Below are 25,610 nucleotides of genomic sequence, written 5' to 3' on the forward strand. Positions count from 1 at the left end.
GACATTTGTTGTGAGGAATTGTGGAGGGACCATGCCGCTCGTTGACTTCGATGGCATCCACAAGAAGCTAAAACACTACTCCGACCCCGACCGACTTGCACGTATCTGGGAGAAGACTATCAACGCTATCCTGGGCTACCCGATTGTAGACATACCACTGAAATGGGCGTGTGTGTGGTACGTCTATCACACGTATACAGACGCGCCGTGCCCAGCGGTCCTCACGTCAGGCCTCGTCATATGGGAGCTCACGTTACTCGCTCTGGCGCTTTTCGGTTACATCACCTTTGACGAGTTTGACGAGGCACTCGATCGAGTTCGCGAGCGTAGAAACTGTAGCCCCGAGCCCGTTGAACCGATCGATTGGAGTGAACTTTGGGGCACCGCCGACAAGGAGAAGAAGAAAGTGAAAGCCAGCGAGGATAAAGACAAATCTTTCCGTGACCATTTCCAGAAGACCGTGCCCACCGTGCGAGTGTTTCTGCAGGACATTGACAAGGCGCGCGAGTGGGCGACTTGGCTGCAGCTATTCGAACGCAAGAACGACATCAAACATGACCTTGGAGACGAGCACACGTGGACGGAGGAGAGGTGGGAAGTGGTGGAAGAAAACGTCATGACGAGGCTGGTAGAAGGGGTAATCAGAGTCCGCTTGTGTACTCCGGCCCAGAGGTTCCGCGGTCATTGGATCTGTCCGTAGTGCTGAAACGGCTATCAGCTGGGTGAACCCGTGCAATGACCGTATACCGTATATGTCCTGTGCAATGAACGTCATTTTCGCTTGTCTACGATATACGTCTCGACAATTATGACTTTCGGACGGCGGTGATTGTATTTTATACCGAGGGACCCTTCAATAGCATCAATACTATCCTTATAAGTTTAAGCTAACTCTTTGGTTGGTGAGCGAATCGGTACAGAAGGAACATTTAGAGCATGATACATGTATCATGAGAATCTAGCCTCCGTAGTACGCTCCTGTATTAAAGAAGTGAACTAGTGTAGTCAAAGTGACACTATTGTAGTAGACTGGTATCACTTGCCAAGCTGGCAGCTACATTCATGGCTTCCATACTGGTAGCACTTTTACAACTATCCAACAAGTTTCACTTCTGCAACTATAGTCATAGCTACCTCCCTAGTGTCACTTCTAGATCAAGTGTGATCATTAGGCTACAATACAACATGATGCCATGCTAGACCATTTTGATGGTCTACAAATGGTCTAGAAAGACTACAGACAAGCGTTGCTTTACAAAGCTTTTAGATATGACTATTGATTCCACGATCCGGGTGTGACGTTAGTGTTGATAATGATATGGCAACAAAATTAATGAGATTCCCAACACAACCTGTCTTTTAATTGCGTTGTTCGTTCTTCATGGGCGTTATTAGCCTGGGTACCATCGAGATAGTAGTTCGCTCCTATGTTCGCTTCTGCTATCCGTCTGGAGACCTGCGCATTCTGAGAAGCGATATATATAGTGTGTAATAAATGTCACAGCTAGAAGCGACTGTAAATAGTATATAATGAGCGCCTTTGCGAACTACTTTCCGGATGGTATCCAGGCTAGGGCGTTATGTAGTGTTACCCACCAACAAAGTAACGTTACTACCATTTGATATAAACACCACTCCCCTAACAATTTTTCATGACAGTCCAGTTTTCTTTTCTTAAGTACTATCACAAAACAAAACAAATTGTCCTGGCATCATCTGTTTCGTTGATGAAAAAAAAATTATATAACCCTTTAAAAATGCGTTGTGGTAAACTCATGTTTCTCTAGCTTTTTCTTGAATACAGGAATAGAATTTTGGCTGTGATACCATGCTTTGTTGCTTCAATTCTGGCTACAAAGTTTATGGTCTCTACTTTCAAATTAAGCTTCTTGTCTTTGTTCGTCCTATCGCAATAGATTTTAAATCTGCAGGTGATGTCACCCATCCATTTATTTGCTGTGGCCTTATTTTGCCTCGGCTTTATCCTGCTTAACAATACTGTAACCACTTGTTGTCTGTTATCTAAATAAGGACGTGTCACGTGACGACCGTCTTAAGTGTCAAGTTCCTGTTGTAACAGCACCACGCCTGGTAAGCCCTTCTCTCCGTGTTTTAGTCACTTTGTGGGTAAAGATCCAGCATGTGTGCTTTCAGAGGCAAACACTTGAGCGTAACAACCGTGTCATGAAACTAGAGAACCGCTCAGCAGAAGTAAAACTTTGGCTGGAGGAAGTTTGTAAGGCCGTGCTGAAAGCAGTGTGGAGTCAACAGTAGCGGAAACCTGGCACCGGTTCTGTCACAAACCAAGGGGCGTGACCACTACCGCGCGCGGCTCGTGTTTACTAACTTCGTTAGGAATCAGTAACATCAGGTTTCAGAACTGCATCTAGTTCACTGTGTTTGGAATCCTTCATCACCTCAGGTATGTAAAACCTGTCCACGTACGGACTACTTTCAGCTGTAAACCTTCTACTTTGTTATCACAACGGTAATCAGTTAACTCTGAAATTCAACAAATGAATGTTGTCCCTTTTGGACAACTGATTCAGTCCTAACATCCTGCTCCCTTCGTCAACACTCCATAAATATAGCAGATGCCAAGGAAATACAATGAGTAACCTAGAACGGAGGTCACGGTCGCCAAGAAATGAAAAGATCGCTATCTGTGACATGTGTGGCAGCTGTTTGTTCATATCAAGATAGCGTTCCTTCGTTTTGAATCACACAGGGCCAGCTATTCACCGCTGTCAGTCAGGGGAAGAACTTCGTGTATTCATTCCAAGTGGAAACACTGCAGAATACAGTATCAATGGTCTCAGTGTCCTACTAGGGAGTCATGATGAAGAAGCGACATATGTCCTTGGCCTGTCTTCAATCATTCCTGTTGGCCTGAGTCTGTCCGGGTTCCCCCCAAACATTGGCCCGGCAGGGACAGTGACCTTCCCCGCTTATCATAACATTCCAAACCTGTCTGAAATCCAATAGAGACTTTGCGACAAGGATTAATAGCGGCAGGGTATGAAAAATTTTACAGGGAAAATTGAGAAGAAAAGAAGAGAATTCAATGACAAGACTTTGGGTATTACTAGATGTTTATTACCTTCATAGACTTGCAGAGGTAACAAAAATGGTGTGATTTAAAAAAACAACAACTTTGTTTTCCATTGAAGTTGGCATGAACAATTGAATTTTATACCTATCCATCATGTAACCACTGGTGCACGGCGATGGCAGAAAGCAAGACTAACACAACACTGGATACTTAGCTAAGACTATAAGCATGTACACCTGTATGACTGCCTTGTCTTCTGTAAACACAAGCAGTCTTGCTCTGATTGGCGGTATTAAAGTCTTAAGAGTTTATAAGGATCATTTTCAGGTAGGCACAACTGGAAGTAACACCTTTCTAGTTCTGTTTGTGCAAGTCCTTACCTTGTTTACCAGGTAGATCTGGGGCTTTGTTTATGGCTTCTGAGTCAAGCCCTCAGGGCTGGTGGTTTGGAATGGTGCCAAGTTATTTGCTGTGGGTCTTCTTAGGGCAGCACCTTCCTATAGTCACTGGTTTGGAGAGTGCAACAGACTTGACTACAGCCAAAAGTTTTACATAACACTGGGCATGTGAATGCAAACTTCTGCATTGTCAGACAAACTTAATCTATATGTAGTAAGTACACTTCCCCATGGATCTATGTCTAGGATAGGATCAGCTGCCTGGGGCTAATTCCCACGCTGCAGTAGTTCACCTATCTCCACCATTTCAGCTGGGCTTGCTAGATTTTCCCTACCCTGTTGTTTTGAGAAGATCACTCAACTGGAGAAAGTAGCAACAAGTTTTTGGTAGTTCAGCACAGCCAGGGGTGCTGGCAGGTATTTCTGAAAGCTGATAACTTCTGCCCATGTTTCAGGGTATGACAATAGAAACCAGGTATGGTTGCACCTGAAATTTACTGCTCTGTCCCTTAGTGTAGAGCTGTGCCTAGACTATACTGTCAGTCTGTTACTAAAAGTGTGCAGAAATCTTTATATTGAGTCATTGATGTAACATGGATATGATTACACCTTGTCATGCTTGTTTTGGGGCAGTGATGGCTGTTTTTGTTTTCTGCTTGCCCCCGTTTATGGAACATAGTTGTGTGTCATGATTTACTAACCTGTAGGCTAGGGTATGATAGGGTACAATGAACCACTACAGTAAAGGTCATACAGTTTGAAACAAACAGGTGGTCTATGTATTTAGTTACCTTTGATACTACCTTGGTTACAGGTGTAACAATGGATCCTGGTGGTGTGCAACCCAGGCCTGATTCCGCCCTCTCTGAAAGATACACGTACATGTCCAAACTCAAGGACAAGCCCAAAGAGATGCCACTCGAGAGCAACCCCCCTACGTACGAAGAACACGTGAAGCGTCGTACTGATCAGAGCACCCCCTCGCCCACCAACACTTCCCTCTCGCTGGGCCAGGGGGCACCAGAGGGAAGACTTGTGCTTCAGGATGACCAACAAAACAGGGGTATTGAGAGTGAGGAGGAGGGATACCTGAAGCCCACGAGTTCTAGGAAAACTGCAGCCGTGAAACCTGCTCCTAGAGTGGACGGAGGGACGCAGATGGAGATGGCTACGCTACAGAATCTTGCCCATGCCAGTAGGCCAGAGTATGGACAGAACCTTGGACAAAATGCTCTGACTATTATTCCTGGACAAGATGATATGAGGGCTGGCCAGTTGCAACCTGTTCCCATGGGGCTACTGCTTAGAGACAGACAAGGTGTGCCCAACAGCACACCTGCTGCATCTGACGGACACCTGGTTCTCCGGCAGCCAGGAGACAGGAGAAGTGTGCAAGGTGTGGAGAATGTAGCCTATCATCAGTACGAGGAGCTGCCCAATAGGGAGGTGGACGTGGGGGGTGTGGTCCTGGGGGTGCGAGGACATGGAGGGGGGTCTGACGGGCCACAGGAGTCCCCCTACGCACAGATTGGAGACTTGGACAGGAGTTCAAAGTAAGTGCATGAAGCTACTTGGTTATGCATAACATTACATACATTTTGTAGTTGAAAACTGATAAGCCATTAGCCAAGGACTTTTATAATAATGCTATAATTTAGCCATAATGTATACTGTGCAACTGTATACCTATATCTGCATTTTCACCTTTGAAGTCAACTAAATTTTTATATATGAGCAGATTTCTGAGCCATTGAAATTCACTCGTGAATAGACTCAAAATTTTTCAGCGTTGTCTTAAGACTTGGTATGATATGATTAAATTTTACGTTTAATGAATTCTGCATTTGTTAACCCAACAGGAGAAAGCCCAATCCTCTGTATGTATCAGGCAGACCGGCGCGGCGCAGGAGCATAGAGAAGGGCTCCAATGGTTTGTGCAGCAGGTGTCAGGACCAGTGGCGAGGCTACCTCATCCCTGCTCTACTGTTCCTCTTCTGTGTGGTGGCCTTGCTGCTGGCCTTGCTCGCCCTCACTAATGCAGTGTCACACCAAGGTGGGTCTTCAACACGATTTTTGCTTTTTTCAAACCTTAAAGATTTGAAAACTGCATAGTCTAAATATACATACATACATGTAGATACATGTATCACTATTAAAGCTGCATACAATTAAGGATGCTTGTTTTCCAGTTGCATCTAGGGGGAGATGTCAGTGGGCTCTATTGTTGCAGTACCATACTGGATCTGTCAATTGAATGCTACTTTGATGATATACCTGTTTAACTTATGGGCTATAACATTACATATGCCATATGTAGGAACTTTCAGGTCCTCTGGGATTTCATTAGGAGTTCTTAAATTGGGACCCAGCTACTTCATCTGAAATTCTGAGAATAATCTTCATGTTCCTGTTGTAGCAGGTGTCGCTGATCAGGGTGCAGACCCAGGTAGCACAGCTGCACAGACAGGTGACACCTGGAACACCTCAGTGCTGACCACCCAGCTGGCAGCTGCACTGGACAGGATACAACACCTGGAGATACAGGTACATGTGTCTTTGAGACATCAATAATCTTAGTTCTTAAAGTTTATGTTTAATATTGTGGCTTTTCATTGACTTCAAAGTATTTATTTGAATCCCCAGGCAAACGGTAACCGGTCGTTTCGTTACATCGCCTTTTCGTTACAGTCGATTCGTTACATCACGAAGTCATTTCGTTACACATGGGGAAGTCATTTCGTTACACATGGGAAGGTCATTTCGTTACACTTGATTATTATCCTATCTTGGTCGCATGTTAAACGCTATAAGTGTTTTCCTGTTATCTTTTCCAGGTTGATCTTTCTTGGTTGACATTAGAGACGTGACAGGACACTCAATTTTACGTTTGGTTTTGGTAATTGTTTGTTTTTTATCGTTCGGTTTTCTTCCGTTCCGTGATACCAATAGACACATATCATTCATCCCTAACACGTCCCTGTTTCTCATATCTCTCTACTAACACTGTTCAATGTTTCTATATCTTCAAGAAAGGGTATTCGATTAAGTTTTTACCGGGGAAATGCGAATTTCGGGAAAGTCGGGTAAGTCGGGGAATAATTTGCGGCTCGGCTTAGAAGAACGTTGCTGTAATGTATCTTGACCCGACTTTGCATTGAATGTTTCATATTTATATTGTCAGAAATACACAACAAGACCATTGTACCATTTGGGTTCCCCACCGACCTTTGTCCTGTATACTATTACGGTATTCACTATTACAGTACTACGTACGTGGTGGGAAGGAGGACAATGAACCCTTGCGTCATGCAATGCATGACGGTCTAGCATCAGTTGTCGACAAAGGGAAATATTTGTGTGCGTTGTAAGCTGCTTGGTTGTAGGAAATGTACGGAAACATTATATTTTCTCCTTCTAAACTGGCACAAACTGTCCATAGGTTTCTGTCCATACCATGTAGAAGTAGAAGAACATCTGCTATGTTACAATCACATTTGCCGCACAGGCGTAACCCACGCCAAAACAAGCGGCGCGGGCGCCATTTTGCATTATATTTAGCGTGAAAGACGGCGCTAAGTTTTAAACTTTCAGCGTAATTTGTGGACACAAGTTGTACACAAGAAGGTGAAGAGTTTATCTCTCCCATATTTACAGTAGTTCTAACTCAGAACTATGAAACGAACGTCTTATTTTCGGCATGTAAGCGGTGTTGTGTTTGCCACGGTTCTAGTCATGAAAATTCCCCGCTTTATTTATTGTTGTAAACCCATTGCTGTTACAAATTCCATAGCCTTCCTTGTATTTGTAAAGACCAATACGAGTACTCAGGTAATGTATCTTGACCCGACTTTGCATTGAATGTTTCATATTTATATTGTCAGAAATACACAACAAGGCTATTGTACCATTTGGGTTCCCCATCGACCTTTGTCCTGTATACTATTACGGTATTCACTATTACAGTACTACGTACGTGGTGGGAAGGAGGACAATGAACCCTTGCGTCATGCAATGCATGACGGTCTAGCATCAGTTGTTGGCATAAGAATATATTCGTGTGTGTTGTAGGAAATGTACGGAAACATTATATTTTCTCCGTTTAAACTGGCGCATGGGTAGTGTTTAGTAAGAAAAAAATGGTAAGGAGAGATATAAGCCTGAATTTTTTTCCTCGAAGGGGTATTGGATATCGGTTTATAGGCATTTTGTCGGCGCCGAACGGACCAGAAGCCAGACTGAGTACGAAAGTGCGTGCCCGCCGGTCTAATAAACAACAATGGGTTCTTTACTGCGCGCACTGTATATCAACGATACTAAAGGCATCTAATCGTGATTTATTGTGCACATCACAGCATATATGATAAATGATCAAGTTACTACATAACAGATATATTATGTGTAATCTCTCCTTGGTTCAGATGACCGTTCAAGCCGACATGCAGCGTGGCCCGTCAGCGCCTCCAGCGCTTAGCGGCGTTCAATATCTGCCGAAAAACAAGAAAAAGAAATTGAATTTTGAGTCCCGGCTTTTTGTTACCACGAAAAGTAATAAATTTGTAGTAAGAAGTACTATAACGGCCTGACATTAATCTGTAACGAAATGACTTCGACATGTAACGAAAAGACTTCGTGGTGTAACGAAATGACTTCATGGTGTAACGAAATGACTTCATGATGTAACGAAAAGACGTGTAACGAAAAGACCATGTAACGAAACGACCTGTATTCAGGCAAACACGTTGGTTGGTGATAATTTAGACTATAACAACAGCATTGGAGGTTTCATAGCCTGAGTACCATCCTCCATAGTGACTGCTGGCTTAATCCTTTCACTTGCTAACCACGGATTAGCAGGCAAAATGATTTAGCCAATGGTCGCTATGGATAATGGTAATTAGGCTAGCGTTTTAACAGGCGTACACTGTAATCCAACATGGCCAGAATGACGTCATATGAAAATCCTGTGTATTCTAAATTTGCCACTTGCAAGTTTAGGAAAAAATGATATAGAATGAATGTTTGAAAGGATGTTGGTAAACAAAACAGAATTGTGGTAACCGTTACATCTCGTATCTCAAGACTGCTCAAAAGGGTGCTATGACCTACTTTACCTAGCTAAGATGTTATCTTGGCTTGCTTCCTTGTCTCAGTTCCTTTTTGATTTCCTGTTGTGTTTGCCTCAGTCTGTGTCTATCTGTTTTGTATCAGAACCAACAGCTTGCTGCACAGCTCAGTGTCCTGGACAACCAGACCATGGTCAGACAAGATGACTTACAAAATCAGGTCAGTAAGAATGAAACAAACTAGAAGTCATGGTCGTGCATGTTAGCATCATGGATTCCTGATGTGATGATTCTTCAGAATTTGAACTGTTGCTTTGTCTTGGAGATGTTTCATTGAGATAAGAGGAAATTTTAGACAGGTTTTTATAGCAAAGGTTCTGACCTTCGTCAGAGACAAACTTACAGCCAAAATACAGAAAAAAAAATGACATATTAACATTGAAGCATCGTCTATAGCACCCTATTGGACATAGTAGATCTCACACTAGGTATTGATCATATCTCTGGATTGTAAGACAGACTGGAGGCTAATTCCTAAGTCGAAGATGAAATGAATCAATGGCTTAGATTTTAGTGTGGGGAAAGGAGTGATGCTGCTGTGCAAATATGGGTGCATATTTTTCAAAATCTAATGAGCCATCTAGATTTCTATTTTTTTCTTGTTTTAATCAAGTTTTAAAATGCCCATTTCTCTACAGTGTGCAATGTTTTGCCACTACTGGAAGCATGTGCTTCTGCTATAAGTGATGATTGTTGCTACTTTAGCTCCTGTGTTGATAGTTCAATCTCTGTTGTGTAGCTGACTGAGCTGGAAAGGAAGCAGAACACGAGCCTCCAAAACTTGTCAAACGCAGTGGGAAGGCAGAACGGAGTGGTAGAGACACAAACCGTTTCTTCCGATTAACAATGGCCAATGTGAAGGTCACATGTTAAACACTAACATACTAACAGTGTCACTATACTCAACATCATGATACACATCTTCATGGTGGACCATACTATCAGCAGTGATGAGGCCACACCAATTACATTTCTTGATTTTGATTTTATGAAGAATTCAAAAAAGGATACATGCTGTCAAATTTGGTCTCAACAACCATCCAAGGGACTGAAGAAAAATGATGGAGGATGGTTGTTCCAGATACGAAGGTCTTGACTATGTACAACTGGATGGAACTTTTTTAATGTAACTTGTGGAAGTGGTTGGATAGCCCTTGAGGTTTTACTGTTGCATTTCAGAAAGGAAATATAGGCAGAATCAATTTATTTCCAGCCATTTCCATAACATTTACTTAAAAAGTCTTTGAACCAAATAATTGATGTGGCCTTCCATACTAATCCCCATCCCAGACTAACCTGCCTCATTTCAATGCCCATTTCATGAATATACAAACCTCTTCTTTAACCGCCAGCTCCAAGCCACAGTACAGCAGATATCCACAGTGCAGGACACTCTGCAGACAGAACTCAGCCAGCTGAACTCCAGCGTGATGGCTGAACTGGACACGGTCAGCAAGATGGAGGGTCCGCATGGGTTCAATGGCAGCCAGGGGGCTCAGGTGGGTTAATTTTTTTCAGAACATTGTCCTGTTGAGATAGTTTTGGTGGTACTGTATTTATAAGGTTGAACAAGTAGCAAACACTGAATGGGGGGAAACTTGTGTTTCAAACTAGATTCAACATTTTCCGAAATGTTTTCTACCATCAAAGGTGAATGTTGATGCTAACAGTGTTGTGTTGTTACTGTAGGGACCAAGTGGCCCAGTTGGTCCAGCAGGGCCGTCAGGAGTGTCCAGGTTAGACGACTGCGAGTTCTGGGACCACAGCAGTACGTCTGACTTCCTGGGACCTACAGAACTAGACTGGCTCAGGCCTGAAGCAGTGAGTCCTTGACTCCTCTATACTGTAGTCGTTACTAGATATCGGTCATCAGTAAAGCACCAACTGGTGTGTTATGCCCTGGTGATTCATAAAAAATGGGGCAATTTTTTGCAATCATTACAGTACAATGTACTCACAGTAGTTAACTGTAAAAATATTGCTCATGACAAGATTCACTGCACAAATGAATTACAGTCAAACCTGTATTAGGGGCCACCTCTACAGAGGGGCCACCTGTCCATAGTGGCCACTTTTTGTCGGTCCCTTGGGTATTTTATCTACAAGTTACCACCTCTATACAGAGGCCACCTGTCTATAGTGGCCAAATTTGTCCGGTCCCTTGAGTGGCCGCTATAGACAGGTTTGACTGTAATTGCACAAAGGAATCTATTTTCTGCCCAGAACCACACCATGATGGGTGTCCACTGTGCCACGGAGGGAGGGACTTACACACTCCTGGAGCACAGAGACCAGGGACAGGGGGTGTCGGAGTACAGATGTGTTTGTTATGGAGAGGTTACTGACAAAAATCCAAATATTGACTTCCAAAGTCGTAAGTGTACAATCAACTGGTGGATGTGTCCCACTACGTAGCATCACCTGTGTCATTGCAAGACAGAAACACTTGATTTACCAAAATATGCCTCTCCAGTTCCAGAGCAGGGTTCAGGGGGCCCAAGCCAAATGGAGCCCAATCCTAAACCACTTGTTAATGACATTAAAAGCTATCTACTACTAAGAAAGATGTCCAGGTCCAAAGAAGGAAGTTCTACTGTAGTACCAAGGATAGTGGCCAGGAAGTCTAAACTTGACCTTGGTCTTCTGAAGACGTACCCACAAACCAAATATCATCATACTCCATCCAGACCACAGATATCCGGAGCAAGACAGACAGAAAGGCACACACACACACACACACACACACACACACACACACACACACACACAGGAACAATGCCTCCATTTTCCGTGCAAGTCTTTAGAACAGTTGGAAGAATGCTAACCTCAAATGATCCTTTCAACTTTCTGTTGTATTATTTTGCAGTAAAACAAGTGTCTTTAAAGTTTGAGTACACACTACAATGAAGCATTGACTTTGTATATATCAAGAATATTGTAACATTTTATGATTTACAATTATTATTACTTGAATTGCAATATGTAAAAAGATTTCTAGACAGGACAGGCAAAGACAAACTCTTCCACAACAGATACAATGCATGAGATGTGTTTTTATTAGGTCTTGATGTTTTCTCGCCTGTTTGTTGCCAAGAATTAAAAAAAAATCACTGCTGGAAAGAGTATTTCATTTGCACAGCTATCAGGGAGAAGTGTTGTTGCATGTTAACTTGGCAGCCTGACTTACAGTTTGATGTCATGGTATATATCATGGTATATATCATGCCAAAGAGAAGCTGCAAGCACTGATACCGGTAAACTATGTTCTATCTTACATGTCAGAAACTGGTATGTTCAACTAAATTTCATATCCACAAACATTTAATGTCAATCTTTCAAACTGCCAAGAGTTGAATTTCTCAGAATATTGTGAAAATATCTGTCCTTAGGGAGATGGTTACAACCATTAAATGTAACTCAAGACAGGCTTTATTTGTGCTGTGCTGTTGTAGTCTAGTGAACGACGGACTAGGAAAAGACCTTCCCTGTTTAGATTGAAGAGAATCTGAGAGACAAATAGGCTTACACAATAACCATTTCTTTCTGAAAGAATGGCAAATATTAAATAAGAAATCTTCTTCAACATCATAAATAATTGGAATACACTTGTCATTACACATGTAATGTGTGAATGTTTCATAAATTCTCATTTCTGATCCAGCCCTTCTTCCAGACATCTAGTTTATAAACCCGTTGTTTGAAATAAATGTATAAACAACTTATAAGCAAACCTAGTGATGGTTTAGCGTAGTATGTCAGACATAAAAAAAATAAGAACAATACATTTTACTGCCCTGGCTCATTGATCACGGTTTTTGCTAGCTTTTGGTACCAGCTATTTCACAAAGATCTCCTCCTATCTTTTTCCAAAGAAAACAAAAAAGTAACTGTAATTTCCAACCAGAAAACTGGACTCAACCAAATATTCAACTGTCCAACTCCAGTCTTGTCAAGGAATAAGCAATCCACCACTTCTGTGATAGGAGTTAGACAGTTGAAAATTAGAGTTGGACAGTCAAAAATTAGAGCAAGTGTTAAAAAGTATATTTTAGCTTTGCTTCAGAATGATTTCTACCAATTCAGATGAACTTTCACCCTAAGTATATGATGCTTTGTGTCAGAAATTAGATGAAATAAGGTGGTCAGGAATAAGTAGTTAATCTGCACTGGACAGTATGCTTATACAGCTCTGACTGGTGAAATGACTTGTAGACTTCTCGTGACAAATATTGCCTCAGTGGCACAGCTAACCCATCTGTCTGCTATGTGGAAGCCATGAGAACCTTCTAGAACACTTCCACACTGGTGACAAGGCAACAGCTGGCTCTGTATGACTGGCCAGCAGCCAACCGTGATCAACTGTAGTACACCTGCCTACCCCCCTGCTGTCCTCCGTGGTACCCCCCTCGACCCCCCTGGAACGCCTGCTCAAACTGACCCCCCTGCTGCTGGTAATGTTGCCCCCCTCGACCCCCTCCCCACCCGCCGCGACCTCTGCCGCCACGACCTCGGCCGCCACCCCTTCCGCCTCCGCGGCCGCCGCCATGGTCTCCGCCGTCCGACCAGCCTGTGTAGACAGGAGAACAAGGCAATCAGAGATGGCATTCCCTCCCCTACTCTCATTTCCAGGCAGATATACCAGTTTGGTACATGTATAAGACAGTATCAGAGCTACCAAAGCAGTGTCCATTACTGCTCAACAACTTTATTCGTTAATTGGAACAAAAAAAGTTGAACAGCTGTTCGAATTTTCAACAGTGGCACACGCATGCAAGTTTGAATTGTTCAAATCAAAGTATGGAGCCCAGAGTCTTATTGTAAGATACAGAACACCGATATCAAACATAAATACAGCCAGCTGCAGGTATGACATAAATGACTGTACCTCCTTGCACTCTCCCTCCCCGAGCACTGCCTCCTCGGTCCCCACCACCTCCATACCCGCCTGGAACAGAGAAGGACCATTATAAACAATGTGTACCACTTGTCTTACATTAGTTAACCCCTAACCAGTTGTCAAAACGTTGGCTGGTGAGAAATTTTTGGTCCAATCACCATTGAAGCAGAAATATACTTATATGCATTTATTTATCTACATAATATATACGTGTACATTATTTTCCACCATCAAACTGACCCTTTCCTGGGTAACAGTTGATGACAATTCAAGTCATATTATTATCACCCTACTTTGTCCCACATGGAGCACACTGTAATACAGGTATGCTAAAATAAGGACAAGCTTAGCCAGTGGGACTTATACATTTGTACAAAATGTGATGTACTATACCTCTTTGACCACCTCTGCCTCCACCAAATCCTCCTGAAAACCGGAGGAAAATGTACAGATGAAAAGTGGAATTGGTGATCCTCAGATCATTACTTTGGTTTTGGTATTTTGGCAAAAGAAACATTACTGAAGCAATTTTGCTCCCTTTCAAATGCTTACACTTTCTTACCTGTCTCATAATACAATATCAAAATGTACATTACAGATTGCTGAGATCAATGATGCATACAAAAGGTAAAGTACTGGTAGCTAAGATGTAAAGTTATGAACAGGCTAACAAAGCAAGGCAGTAACATAGACTCTGTCCACATACCCCTGCCACCGTCCTCCCTCTTCTTGAATGCCGGCATCTCTTTTGGAGGAGGAGCTCTCTCCCAGGCACGGCCACCTCTGTCTGGGACCTGGACAGGCGCAGGACAAAACAGGGTCAATCTGGGGCAGAAAATCTACACCAGTCACAAGGGGGCTGCCAATAGCTTCATCACGTAAAATATTTCTTCGGGTACTAATTATTGGTTATGTGGAAGAAAGGCTTTAATCAGAAATGAGGCAGGATACAGACTCAGTCACATTTCAATTGGGATAACATTCTCTGTGCCACCAAAGCAGCAAGGAGTAGACGATTCATAAACTTGGTAAAAGTACTAAAAGACGAAGCTAAAATGTCATTTGATTCAAGTGTCCAAAGAACTCTTCAAGAAACTTATTTATCTACCAGACAAAGCTAATCGCAAAAAAATAGAAACCTGTTAGAAACTACACTTGCATTTCTTTGGATGAAAAATGCTTAGATGGCAATAATGACTCCATACATATGGTTGAACTGAAGCAGAGGAGACAAATGTGATACTCACTCTGCCCATGAGGACCTTGTTGATGGCACAGTAGTGTCTTGTTGCACCGTAGGAGGTCTTCTGGATTCTGGCAATGTCTGAAAAAAGTATTTAATAAAAACAAAACAGTAAACAGAATGCTACACCTAAAAGGATGCTTCAGTCATATGCCTTAGCTCCCTAACAGTATCATCCAATGGTCACATAATCACAAATACAATATTAGCTACAACTTGCAAATTACTGTTTAAGTAACATCTACTGACATAACTCTGTTACATGTTTCTGCCACTCTGGAAAATGCCTCTAAAGTCAAATTTAAAATGCAGCTTCCCCTACCTTCTCTTGCTGCCAGCAGATCAGCCAGTATGATGTTTGTCTGTGTGGACAGCCCCTGTCTCTTGGGTCGGAAAGCCTGGGCTACAGCATCCTCCCTCCCCTGGCAAATAAACAAAAATCGCATCAAAATAAGATTTGATAGGAAACAAACAGTTGATCTTTTGTCAAAAACACAACTAAAAACTCAGGAATAATGACACATTGTTTTTATTTGCTGATTTTGGGGTTTTGGAAAAAAAGTGACAGTTAGTTTAGTATAATATAACCAGCTGCTGGTATGTCACCTGGAAAGGCAGTTCTACACACTCACCTTTGTTCTGTCTGACCAGTTGAAAGACTGTATAGTGACGTCCAGTCGTTTCAGCAACATCTCTCGACGAATTCTGTACTCTTCTGACAACTTCCTATTAATTATGTCTAGTTGGGCCTGGAAAATGGATGGCAATCTTTTTGTATTGTCATAATTCAATGGAATGTTCAATGTGTTTGCATGCTTGACATTATATTGACAGATCCTCAAATGTCTTTCAAATAGATTGTAAAATAAAATTTAAGACTACATTGTACAAACTTTATGATTTACAATTACATGTACATTCATTTGCAAGCATTGACACAGTAATGAGACATGAAAACTGTAAGTTCTGCTGCATTACCTAGGAAAGCCGCCAGGGGCCCAGATTCTTATCATTTCTTCATTTTGCCGTTTAACACCAAGCAACGGACCAAATGTCATAAAAGATCCATGAAGGACTTATCACTCTGCTGTGGGTTTGGCATGCTTACACTTGCAGTAATAAAAGTAACCACAAGATGGCGCTACACGACAGACTCACCCACTGTCCTGGGGCCATGGCACGCTTCATGAGGGGTTTTCCTATATGATCCTGCGGCACTTTGCTCAGGAACTCTCTTAACTGGACAACATACAGATAAACCAAGAAGTTAATGACCTAGAATATCTTGACCTTGCATTACAGGTATTACAAAAAGACATTACATACACTACAAATACGTACACTACGGTACAGTAATGCCTTTTCACATATGTGGACTCAATAGTCATGAAAAATTAATTGCTAACTCTGGTGTACAAAATGTAGTATAGATGTGTTCAAACTGTTTGCGTGATGGTGAGACTAAAACTTGTATACAAGCCCTTGTCCAATGTTTAACAAATTGACAACAAGATAATAATAAGGCTACAGCCATGAACCCCAAGCAAAGATTATGTTATAGTCCTAAGCTTTGTTTTAACACCAACACACACAATAAACCTACATTTGTCAGGTAGAATAAGTGTTTTTGACACAAATTTTGATGACCCACCTTTTTTTCTACTCCGGTGAAGAACTGGAAGGTTGTGATGTTGGCAGGGGGGCGGGACATCCCCAGGGTGATACAGATGGCCTTCAGCTCACCCGAGTGCAGGCTAGCAGGGGCCTGGGGATAGAAAACTACTGTCAGAACCCTTACCATTGGCTAAATATCATCAATAACAAGTTTCTCAATGTCTGTTATTATTCCTGTACTCCATTCGTTTTTTAAAACTTCCCCATAGAATAGTCTGGATCCCATTTACAGGTATAGAGAAATGACCTGCATTTGAGTAGAATATACGTGACAGCTATGATCTTTTCCAAGTCGCACGGTCCTCGCAAATGCATGCGTGGTAACAGGGTTCAAAGAAGCATTCATTCTTTTGATCCATGTTTACCTGCTACAGAGGAATATTCCACAATGCAGAACATAAGGACCAAACAATCAAACAGGGATGGGTTCCCACAACTCTGAAGGGAAACGATCAGAGGAGAAAATTCAAGAACTAAAGCTAGAATAGGGTGAATGCAATGGAAGTCACTACTGCAGAAGGATACTTTCCCTACACTGACTTCTGGGTTTGGACTGATGGTCAATTGGACATGTACATGTTCTAGTGAGCACTTTAAGAGCTTAAAACATGGCCATAATTCCATATGATAATTATTCTCACCTGGCCAGTGGGAGTGGATGGAGGTCTGGGGTGATTGGCATGTGTCATTTGTGCAGCTTGCAGCTCGGTCAGAAGGTAGTCTGCAAATTCAACATGACATTTTTCATGTCAAGGTTGCTATCAAGTATTCTACCATTAAGTCTTTACAATTTCATCAACTTGTATGTGCAATCTAAGATTTGAAGGGTGATAGAAGTAACTGCTACATGTATTCATTTCTTTTCACAAGGGCAGGAGGGGAAAGAAGATTTATGATGGAAACACATGTTTGCTGTCATTGCCAAAATAAAACCACTGCAAACACTTCAAGGTTCACAGTATTGTACTAGTAGTGAGATTATGGAATCAACTGTGACATGTACTGAAAGATTTGAATAGTGATAGAATGCTGACACAAAACTTTTGGGCATGATTCTTCAGATTTGGGCTACAAAAGAGGGATTTAAACATGTTTGACAAATGACCAAATCTATGTCGTATGTGTCATTCTCGGTCACAAGTACTTGTGTATAACATTTTCCAGGATTTTTTTCCCCCAATGTCAGATAACATACAAACTTATTTCTGTGGGTACAGCATGCGCAGGTAAGACTTATCGTGATGTATGTAACATTACCTACCTAGTAGTAACAAGCAGTTCTCTTTTGTTCTGAACCTCTGGGCAGAATCCCCACTGCTAACACCGGCATATGGGCAACCTATGGGGAAATGCACAGCCTCTTTAAAGTTATAAGAGCTGCACTGATTCTATGAGAAGAAAATAGCATTACACACCAAGGAGCTTTTATCCTGATAAAAGCTCCTTGTACACACTTAGGAGTAAGATATGTCTATTGGGTGTCCCTGTAGCTCAACTGGTAGCAGCCTCACTGTTGACGTTCCAATTAGTTAGCAACTGGGAGATCCAGGTTTACATCCAGGGAAGGGCATCTCAGTTGGGGCGGCCCATGTGGGTGGCACCCATGAGGAGGTGCCTCAAGCATGTTTAAAGGGGAGAGGCTAACAACCCCTCCTTGCAAAAGTATACCCTGCTACAGAAACAGCTAGAAGACTTGCTGTATTTGCCACTGGGCACTACATCTTACAAGGAGTATTAAAGAGCTTACCAAATTCACTCAGGAAGCTGCTCATCTCCATCTCAAACCCCTCTGTATCGTCTGGACCTACATGTGGACAAACAGTTATACAGTTGTGGCATATCTGACAGAGATATGTAAGGCCACACCAATTTAATTTCTTGGTTCACGGATTTTTTCATAAAAAATATGGAGCGAGAGGGCGAAATAAAAATAAGAATAAAAATCATAAAATGGTTCGGGTAAAGGTAACGGCTAATCCAAAACATAAAGAAAAAAAGTTTTCAGTTTGAAAAAAGTACAAAAACACTATTATTGTACAGTAACAGCACCTGTACCCTCCCTTTAAGGAGCTTATAATATAAAGGCCAATTTGCTACACCAGAAAGTTGGTGAATGGTTTCATTAATGGTGAAAATGTGCTGAGTGGTAATTTTTATTTTTATTCTTTTTTCCAAAAAATAGGAGCGAGCGAATCCGTGAACCAAGAAATTAAATTGGTGTGGCCTAATGTTACCAGTAACAAAAAAAGAAGAAGAAAAAAATATATTTACTAGTAAGGAATAAAGTAACTTAGTAAGGCCGAATCTAGACAGTTTTTACCGATATCTGTGGAGATGTCGGGAGGGATCTGGAACGTTGGCAGCGGGACACCCGTGGTGCTTGCAGTCATAAACAGCTATATAGCCTAATGAGCCCGCGTTATATGCTAATGAGCCCTCCCAAAGTCGGGACGCATCTACACGCGCGCAGAAGCTGTCGAGGACCCCTGCTAAGCTATCGGGCGAATGCTCCGGACCTTTCGGGAGAAATTCTGCCGATATCTTTATGGCGATATTGCTGTTCTATCTAGATGCTGAAAAAAAGCTGTCGGCGATAGGTTTTCGACTTGCCGATATCGGGAAAAACTGTGTCTAGATCGTGCCTAATTAAGAAGTCAAATTATTCTCTGTTGACGTGTTGTCATATATTTTGCAAGACCCCCAGTCCACTACAACTTCCCTCTGTTCAAGTTTACACCTAGAAGACAATATAAAGGTAATACTGTGCCCTGACTTTTTATGCTACTCTATAACATTGTCTATAAAAGTAAAATATCAACAGCCATTGTATGAACCATAAAGAAAACAATGAGAAATATGAGATTTTTCAATGCCATTTTTTCAAGTGAATGAAGTCAAAGGGGACAAGAGGCCGTCATGACCGCATGGAGCAAAATGTAAATTTCACCCCCACACCTTGGTGGGGCCCAATGTAATTTCATCTTTTCACACCTGCTGAAAACAAACAAAGACCAACAACAAAGGGCTCTGCAGGGGGTTGCCAAGGTTGTTTGCGGAGTGGACAGGTCTTCGAATTTCCCGCCGGCCGAAGCGAAGGAAGTTCCGCCCGAACACAAAAGAGGTGAACTCTCCGCCGGTACGGTTCGAATCGCACGGGAATATCAGGAACACAACGAACCAGTTCTTATAACTCTCTGAGAATGAAACACTAAATATAATAGGGAGAGAAGTTGGACTACGATTTTCAGAGTCTGTGCGTTTATTTTGTGGGGACAAAAGATGACCAAACGTCGCCGTTCGAGTTCTACGGAGGCCACACGCAGCCCGAGCAAGAGGGCCAGCCGGCGGAGAGCGCCAAACCCTCCCCCGGCCTCCCCTAACAACGCCGCCCAGCAAGGCCCGAGAACGAGGAGTCGCTCAAGGAGGCAAACAGGGGAGTCTGAAGACGCAGAAAGTCGAGATGCAGGCACAAGTCGCGCTACAGAGCCGACAGAACCAGCTGGGGAGACTTCACAGTCTCCCGTGTCGCAGGACCAAAGGTCGGCTAACACGGAAGCGGCCCAAGAGCGACCCTCGACTTCTGAAGAACAAGATTCAACAAACTCTCGAGTACCAGAGGTATGTATATATGTAATATAATTTATTTTCCCGTATTTTTTTGTAAAGGATCCATGTGTATGGACGTAAAATGCCTTCCTGTGGCACCGGTCGACATAGCAGAAATTAATCTTTCTGATGACAACATGTTTGCGCCGCACATCTTGTGGGGAGGGGGGCACCACTCACTTTGGGTGGGATGGACGCACTCTTCCAGGTTGCACAGCCCCTTCAGCTCGCCTGTGATCCAGGCACACAGCTTGGTGAACACTGGGGACCGGGATCCTGCTTCCACGGCTTTGGCCAGCACGGTTTCGTCAAAGGCATCTTCGTACCTGCGATGGAAGGGAAAACGTGAGGGAATGTGTGAAACGTGCGTCGCAGTGCTGCTCGTGATTTTGTTGGTTTAAAATCACGTCAAATCTGTTTGCCTGACACTGCCATAAAAGTCATACAAAGCATGAAGCAATTTTCGCCTTAAAAGGATCCTCATAAAATTGATTTTTGTTTTATAAATTAAAAGATATCATAGATTGAAAAGGAAATAGATAGTTTTTGGCCTTGGTGCTGTCCGGATGGTTCGATGCCATCACTGCTGCCAACACGGCACTGTGGAGATCTGCCTTATTCAGCTCGCTTGACACCGATTACTCCACCATGTACTCAGCGTTTATGACTGACATACATACCCAAGATCATCTAGAGCGTCCAAGATGTCGTTCTCCATGATCCAGTGTTCTAGAGATGCAGAAAACGACGAAAACTCGCGGTACAGGGATGGAGTGGTGGGTGTGAATCCAACCGGCTCGTGGATCCGGGATGGTGTCGCAAACCAGCTGGTTGTCGTAAAATCCCCGCCACTTCAATAAATTTTTCGGGACTCTGTGGTTTGCCTTTTCTATGTTTTTCCTCAATGGTTTATTTTGAAATCCTCTAATTTATTCTGTTAGATTTTTAACTGACAAGGTTTGTGACTGTTAAAAATATTGTCAGTAGCTAGGAAACTCAAGTGGTGGCATTTTATTTAGATCTACAAGTATTTTGTACAGTACCACTAATAATCACTGTGTGGCGCTCGTGACTGGTCCACTCTTTGTGTTCTCGTTCCCAGTTTGCTCTTGATCCCAGAATACTTTTCATTTGTGTTTCAAAATGGCGACCACCATGAAGGAAGTTGTGCAGATGTACCAAACTTTGAGTCAAGAATGGAGCAGAAAACCGCCAAATCTGCAGAAATGCGGCGAGCAGCTCTCAAAGCTAAAGGTACGTGGCATCATTTTACGTGAAAAACTGATCCGTACAAAGTTGTGCTGGAACACAGTCGCAGCTCGAAGTGAGGGGACTACTGATGATTCATGATTTCTTGCATATGAATGCAGTAAAACAGGACGATATTTGTATATTACTACAATACTGTAGTGACGAAACAAACTAATACAGTAATACAGGCTAGTAGTAATTAGGCGAACCTCATTTATCAGTGTTTTTCCTTTCCTTCTTTGTTTTAAAGTCGTTTTTCTCCAAGACCATCCATGGCTGCTGATGTCATGGTTGCCCCCCCCCCCCCCCTTCTCCTCCTGCCATCAAGCAAGAAACAACATAAATTGCATAAAATGGCACTCTCCAGCATGTTTGACCTTGAAATTACCCTATTTGAGGATCCTGGTTGATTTCTTTACAATTCTCTTTGCTTCACTGTTGTATAACTGGGTTCTACGTGACCAAATTAGATTTTAAATGTATATGTTTAGCCTTTCGGTACCTTCCTCAGAGCATAATGAACTCTACTACTTGCTGCGGTGCACTATGACATGGCAACAAATATGCAGTCCCAATCTAATCACATTTTTGACTGCATCCTTTCTGCTCTGTATATTTTTCAAGCCATGTTTTTTTTTACCACAGGTCTGCCTACTTGAGCTCAGTTTCTTGCCTACAGCCGACACCAAACCTTCCAAACAAGAGCTGCTGGTTGCACGTAAGGACATTAGACCCTCTCTTCCAAACTGTTGGTATTAAAAGTAGATTGATTAGTACTCAGGTTACAGATATCTTTTGTACCGCTATCTTCCTGTTCCACACAGAAAATACTGGTACAGATAAAACCTAGTGGGCCGAAAAAACTTCCCTTCAATGTTCAGGGTCCAAAAGCAAAAAATCTTTTGATGTTAAACATGATTCACATGTGTGATGAAATGTGATTGTTGTCATAACAGGCCCTAAGTTAGATTTCTCATCAGTTCTTTTCTAAGTGATTTTTGTCTGTTCACAGGTGACATATTGGAGATTGGTGCTCAGTGGAGCATCATGATGAAGGACATCCCTGGGTTCGAGCGCTACATGGCACAGCTCAAGTGCTACTACCTGGACTACAAGTCAGTCTGATAGACTCCGTCCTAACTTGTACTGTGTGCAGTGTTGTGTGATAGTCATATGTCCCAAAATTTGTTCTGACTGACGGTGTATAAAAGATGATGAAAGATGGCTGAAATTGAGAAGTTTTACAGGATTTTTCCAACAGAAATATCATTTGAAATTGGTAGTTTAGGATTCATTACATGATTTTCATCTACAATAAAAAATACTCAAGATACGTTTGATGCATTTGACCGTGTGCACATAAGCACAAAGTATGTTCTAAGAATGGTTTGGAGTGTTGGCAGACATGGCATAACTTCCCCTTGCAAGCACAGTAATATATCTAGTATCCCTGGATCCATGGAAGGGTGAACTTACTTGTATATTGAGTTCTTTGCATGTCCTGCAAGCAGAGATGATGGGGAAGATATACCATATACCCTGTTTCTGTCAGTTGGCATAATCGTACAAGATAGGACTGGCTGACAGAAAATGGGGCATATGAGAAGACTATCCAAGTCACTCTCTGCTTGGACTGAGTGGAGTATTTCTGCCAGGCCACATGAAGTGACATTTTTTCTCTGTTGTTGGCAGCAGGACGGAGCTGCCCGAGTCGGCGTACAAGTACCAGCTGCTGGGGCTGAACCTGCTGTGTCTGCTGTCCCAGACCAGACTGGCAGAGTTCCATACAGTACGTGGGGCACAGCTGTTCTTCTCATCTGTCGTAAAACCAGCGCCACACTCTTAATGGCCATATAATCGTCAAAACGTTACTGAAATGCAAAATTGAGAGAGTAGAGCATATTTTTTGTCCTAAATCCCATCATGTTGATCTGATCCCAAAAATCAGGCAGTGTACTAGAGGACACTGGTCGTTTTACTGATAAAAAGCTACCGCCACTTGCATTTTTCCTGCTGTGTGACACTGGCTATATCATAAATATGGTCTATATATTACTAAGAGGAACCTTCTTGATATCAATGTCCTATAATATAAAATTGTCGATATGAATGATGTGATACTGTAGCCTGTATTGTTATTGTATATGTTTGTGACCAACATTTTCCCATCTTCTGTAGGAGTTGGAGTTGCTCCCGTCAAAGGAAATCTACAACAACATCTACATCAAACACCCCGTGTCTATGGAACAGGTGTGTGTAGTGGTGATGTCTGTATGTTTTGTGTAGCAGCTGAAAAGTTAGAAAGTTGGGGCATATCTTTTTATAGGGGTCAGATCCACAGTACAAAACACAAGTGAACAGTTAGATGTTTCAGATAGCATCTTTTTTCTCAGTCACTGGCAAAAGACAGCGGATGCTATATGGAACATCTGAGCGTTAATTAACTATCCATTTGCTCTAAGTAACTTTTGTATTGTGTATCATATTACCTGAATCCCTAACCTCCTATACTAACAAGATGTAGTAGTAGTACATTGTAGATAGAGTAGGGAAGTTCACACAAAGAGTACAGTATTCTTTACATTGTGCACTTCACCGTCATCAAAACATCATTGTAATGTGAACCTTTTCCCTGACTCAGTACCTGATGGAAGGCAGCTACAACAAAGTTTTCCTGGCCAAGGGGAACGTTCCAGCCGAGAGCTACGGCTTCTTCATCGACATCTTGTTGAACACCATCAGGTCAGTTCCTCAGTGATACAGATGTCTGTGTAATCAAACTTTATTACCTCTTTTGTAAAGTGCTTTAGATTTAAGGCGTAAATATTATGGGTGGTACCGGTACAGAAAATTTAGGTACAGGTACGGTTCACGTCCGGAGAATCAGCCCTTCTCTCTTGCTTCGAAATGTTTGGCAGTATTCCTCGGATAAACCAATCCAGAGCCATTTTTTTCCACCCCACTTTTCTGTCCTTAGGGATGAGATAGCTGCCTGTGCAGAGAAAGCCTATGACAGGATATCCAGCACAGAGACGGCCAGGATACTGTTCTTCGAAAACAAGAAAGATGTAAAGGAGTACGCAGCAAAGGTGAGGGAAGAGGTTCAAGTTTACAAATGCTATTGAATGTTAGCGGAATGCTCAGTACAAATGTATTGTGTAAGAGTGCTATCAACAAACAACAAAAGGAAACATAGAGAAAAGCTAGAAGTATTAAGTTTTTCTTAGGAAGGATCTCAGTTTAGCCATCTCTAGTAGATGACCTTTCGTGCTGAATGTTTAAATTTGTAGTGATAAGATGGAAAACAGATTAAGTAGATCATGGAAAAATAACCTTGTTTTCCCATGTTTCATATACTACCATGGTCACTGTGAAGATGAAATGAAACCCTTGTAACTACTCAAGAGATCATCATCATACACGTGTATCTTGTTGTGCTGTACCCAGTACTGCAGTCAGTCTGGGGCCTTCTGGCTAGCCTCAAACAGCAAAACCGATTGGTGATGTTAAGGCCCTGTACACAGTCATGTGGAATATGTCCCCTAGTTTGGGTAGGGGGACCGCATCAACACTCGGCTGAAGTTACCCATCCCTTTTCATCCTTGGTGTATTTTTGTTCACAGCGCGGCTGGACGTTGAGACCAGATCACTTCTTTGAGTTCAACAAGGAGCCCGAGAAGAAAGAAGAGACAATCCCAGCCAATGAGCTGGCATCGCAGGCCATAGAATACGCACGAGAGCTCGAGATGATCGTCTAGCACTGGGCTTTTGTTGTTGTAACTAGCTGTCATACTTTTTATATCCGGGAATTCAAAATTTCAGTCCAACTTTCAAGAATTTCGAACAAGTCCACAGTATGCTACTAAGACAAATGTAGCCCCAGAGATTATTATTTTTGCCATGAAAAATACAGTCTTTCATATTATCTTATTTCCAACATGGATGGGTACAAGTAAAGGTTTAGAAAAGACTTAGCAGTCCTTCCTGCATAACAGAGTATCATCACACCTCGATGGACCTGTGCTATTTTGCAGGAATACCACTCTAGGAGGAGAGTTTTAGGATACCATAGAATAAAGTCATACCTTAAAAATGTAATTTCTCTATGATATTGTGAGAGTAGTGTACACTGTCGGTCAGGTGCACTCGTGTGAGCTACGAAAAAGATGTTAACATTGGATGGGAAGATGTGTCTGGAAGAAATAAATGAATGCTTGGCCATTGATAATATATTCTCTTGTATATTTGTGAGCATTAATTGTGTGAAGATGGACACTGAGTGAAAGAGTGAAAAGAAAACCATTGCCTAAGTACTAGTAAGAGTCCCTATAAGATATATGCAGCCCCCTACATCATACATAGGATG

At 42.3% G+C, this 25,610-nt stretch overlaps 3 protein-coding genes across 11 annotated transcripts; 2 read left to right on the forward strand and 1 right to left on the reverse strand.

The window, feature by feature from the left end:
- The first annotated feature begins 1,485 nt into the window (after positions 1-1,485).
- On the forward strand, positions 1,486-12,153 carry LOC118410063. 5 transcript variants are annotated; one of them, XM_035811559.1, is made up of 9 exons: positions 1,486-2,422; positions 4,265-5,003; positions 5,310-5,503; positions 5,867-5,994; positions 8,659-8,733; positions 9,313-9,387; positions 9,926-10,072; positions 10,263-10,394; positions 10,797-12,153. In XM_035811559.1, exons 2-9 carry the CDS (start codon positions 4,273-4,275, stop codon positions 10,986-10,988), a joined length of 1,674 nt encoding a protein of 557 aa, XP_035667452.1. In that variant the 5' UTR covers positions 1,486-2,422; positions 4,265-4,272; the 3' UTR covers positions 10,989-12,153. The 5 variants fall into 5 exon arrangements, with proteins under 5 accessions (XP_035667452.1, XP_035667460.1, XP_035667438.1 ...); XM_035811567.1 differs by lacking the exon at positions 1,486-2,422 and adding an exon at positions 2,470-3,925; XM_035811545.1 differs by lacking the exon at positions 1,486-2,422 and having other exon boundaries at positions 3,940-5,003.
- On the reverse strand, positions 11,609-20,820 carry LOC118410104 (protein FAM98A-like). Its single transcript, XM_035811609.1, has 14 exons — positions 20,674-20,820; positions 20,174-20,319; positions 18,135-18,191; positions 17,649-17,726; positions 17,029-17,108; positions 16,365-16,478; positions 15,872-15,952; positions 15,346-15,462; positions 15,036-15,135; positions 14,718-14,794; positions 14,177-14,264; positions 13,864-13,896; positions 13,459-13,518; positions 11,609-13,140 (listed from the first exon to the last, which is right to left on the reverse strand). The coding sequence occupies exons 1-14, from the start codon at positions 20,709-20,711 to the stop codon at positions 12,929-12,931; spliced, it is 1,281 nt and encodes a 426-aa protein (XP_035667502.1). The 5' UTR covers positions 20,712-20,820; the 3' UTR covers positions 11,609-12,928.
- Positions 19,426-25,474, forward strand: LOC118410127 (26S proteasome non-ATPase regulatory subunit 8-like). 5 transcript variants are annotated; one of them, XM_035811662.1, is made up of 9 exons: positions 19,426-20,005; positions 21,155-21,247; positions 21,890-21,962; positions 22,257-22,359; positions 22,940-23,033; positions 23,423-23,494; positions 23,886-23,986; positions 24,222-24,333; positions 24,868-25,474. In XM_035811662.1, exons 1-9 carry the CDS (start codon positions 19,667-19,669, stop codon positions 25,000-25,002), a joined length of 1,122 nt encoding a protein of 373 aa, XP_035667555.1. In that variant the 5' UTR covers positions 19,426-19,666; the 3' UTR covers positions 25,003-25,474. The 5 variants fall into 5 exon arrangements, with proteins under 5 accessions (XP_035667555.1, XP_035667546.1, XP_035667565.1 ...); XM_035811653.1 differs by having other exon boundaries at positions 19,430-20,005; positions 22,937-23,033; XM_035811672.1 differs by lacking the exon at positions 19,426-20,005 and adding an exon at positions 20,320-20,338 and having other exon boundaries at positions 22,937-23,033.
- The last annotated feature ends 136 nt before the right edge of the window (positions 25,475-25,610 follow it).

Source organism: Branchiostoma floridae, chromosome 1, assembly GCF_000003815.2.
Source record: "Branchiostoma floridae strain S238N-H82 chromosome 1, Bfl_VNyyK, whole genome shotgun sequence".
Classification (NCBI taxonomy): Eukaryota; Metazoa; Chordata; class Leptocardii; order Amphioxiformes; family Branchiostomatidae; genus Branchiostoma; species Branchiostoma floridae.

Coding starts and splice junctions, on each gene's coding strand:
- LOC118410127 (XM_035811653.1), top strand. CDS start 19,667: ATGACCAAACGTCGCCGTTCGAGTTCTACGGAGGCCACACGCAGCCCG. Junction 20,006..21,154: donor CAAACTCTCGAGTACCAGAG/GTATGTATATAT, acceptor ACCACCATGAAG/GAAGTTGTGCAGATGTACCA. Junction 21,963..22,256: donor ACAAGAGCTGCTGGTTGCAC/GTAAGGACATTA, acceptor GTCTGTTCACAG/GTGACATATTGGAGATTGGT.
- LOC118410063 (XM_035811545.1), top strand. CDS start 4,228: ATGTATTTAGTTACCTTTGATACTACCTTGGTTACAGGTGTAACAATG. Junction 5,004..5,309: donor GACTTGGACAGGAGTTCAAA/GTAAGTGCATGA, acceptor TTAACCCAACAG/GAGAAAGCCCAATCCTCTGT. Junction 10,395..10,796: donor ACTGGCTCAGGCCTGAAGCA/GTGAGTCCTTGA, acceptor TTTTCTGCCCAG/AACCACACCATGATGGGTGT.
- LOC118410104 (XM_035811609.1), bottom strand. CDS start 20,711: ATGGAGAACGACATCTTGGACGCTCTAGATGATCTTGG. Junction 15,136..15,345: donor ACTGGTCAGACAGAACAAAG/GTGAGTGTGTAG, acceptor TTTATTTGCCAG/GGGAGGGAGGATGCTGTAGC. Junction 13,519..13,863: donor AGGCAGAGGTGGTCAAAGAG/GTATAGTACATC, acceptor TCTCTGTTCCAG/GCGGGTATGGAGGTGGTGGG.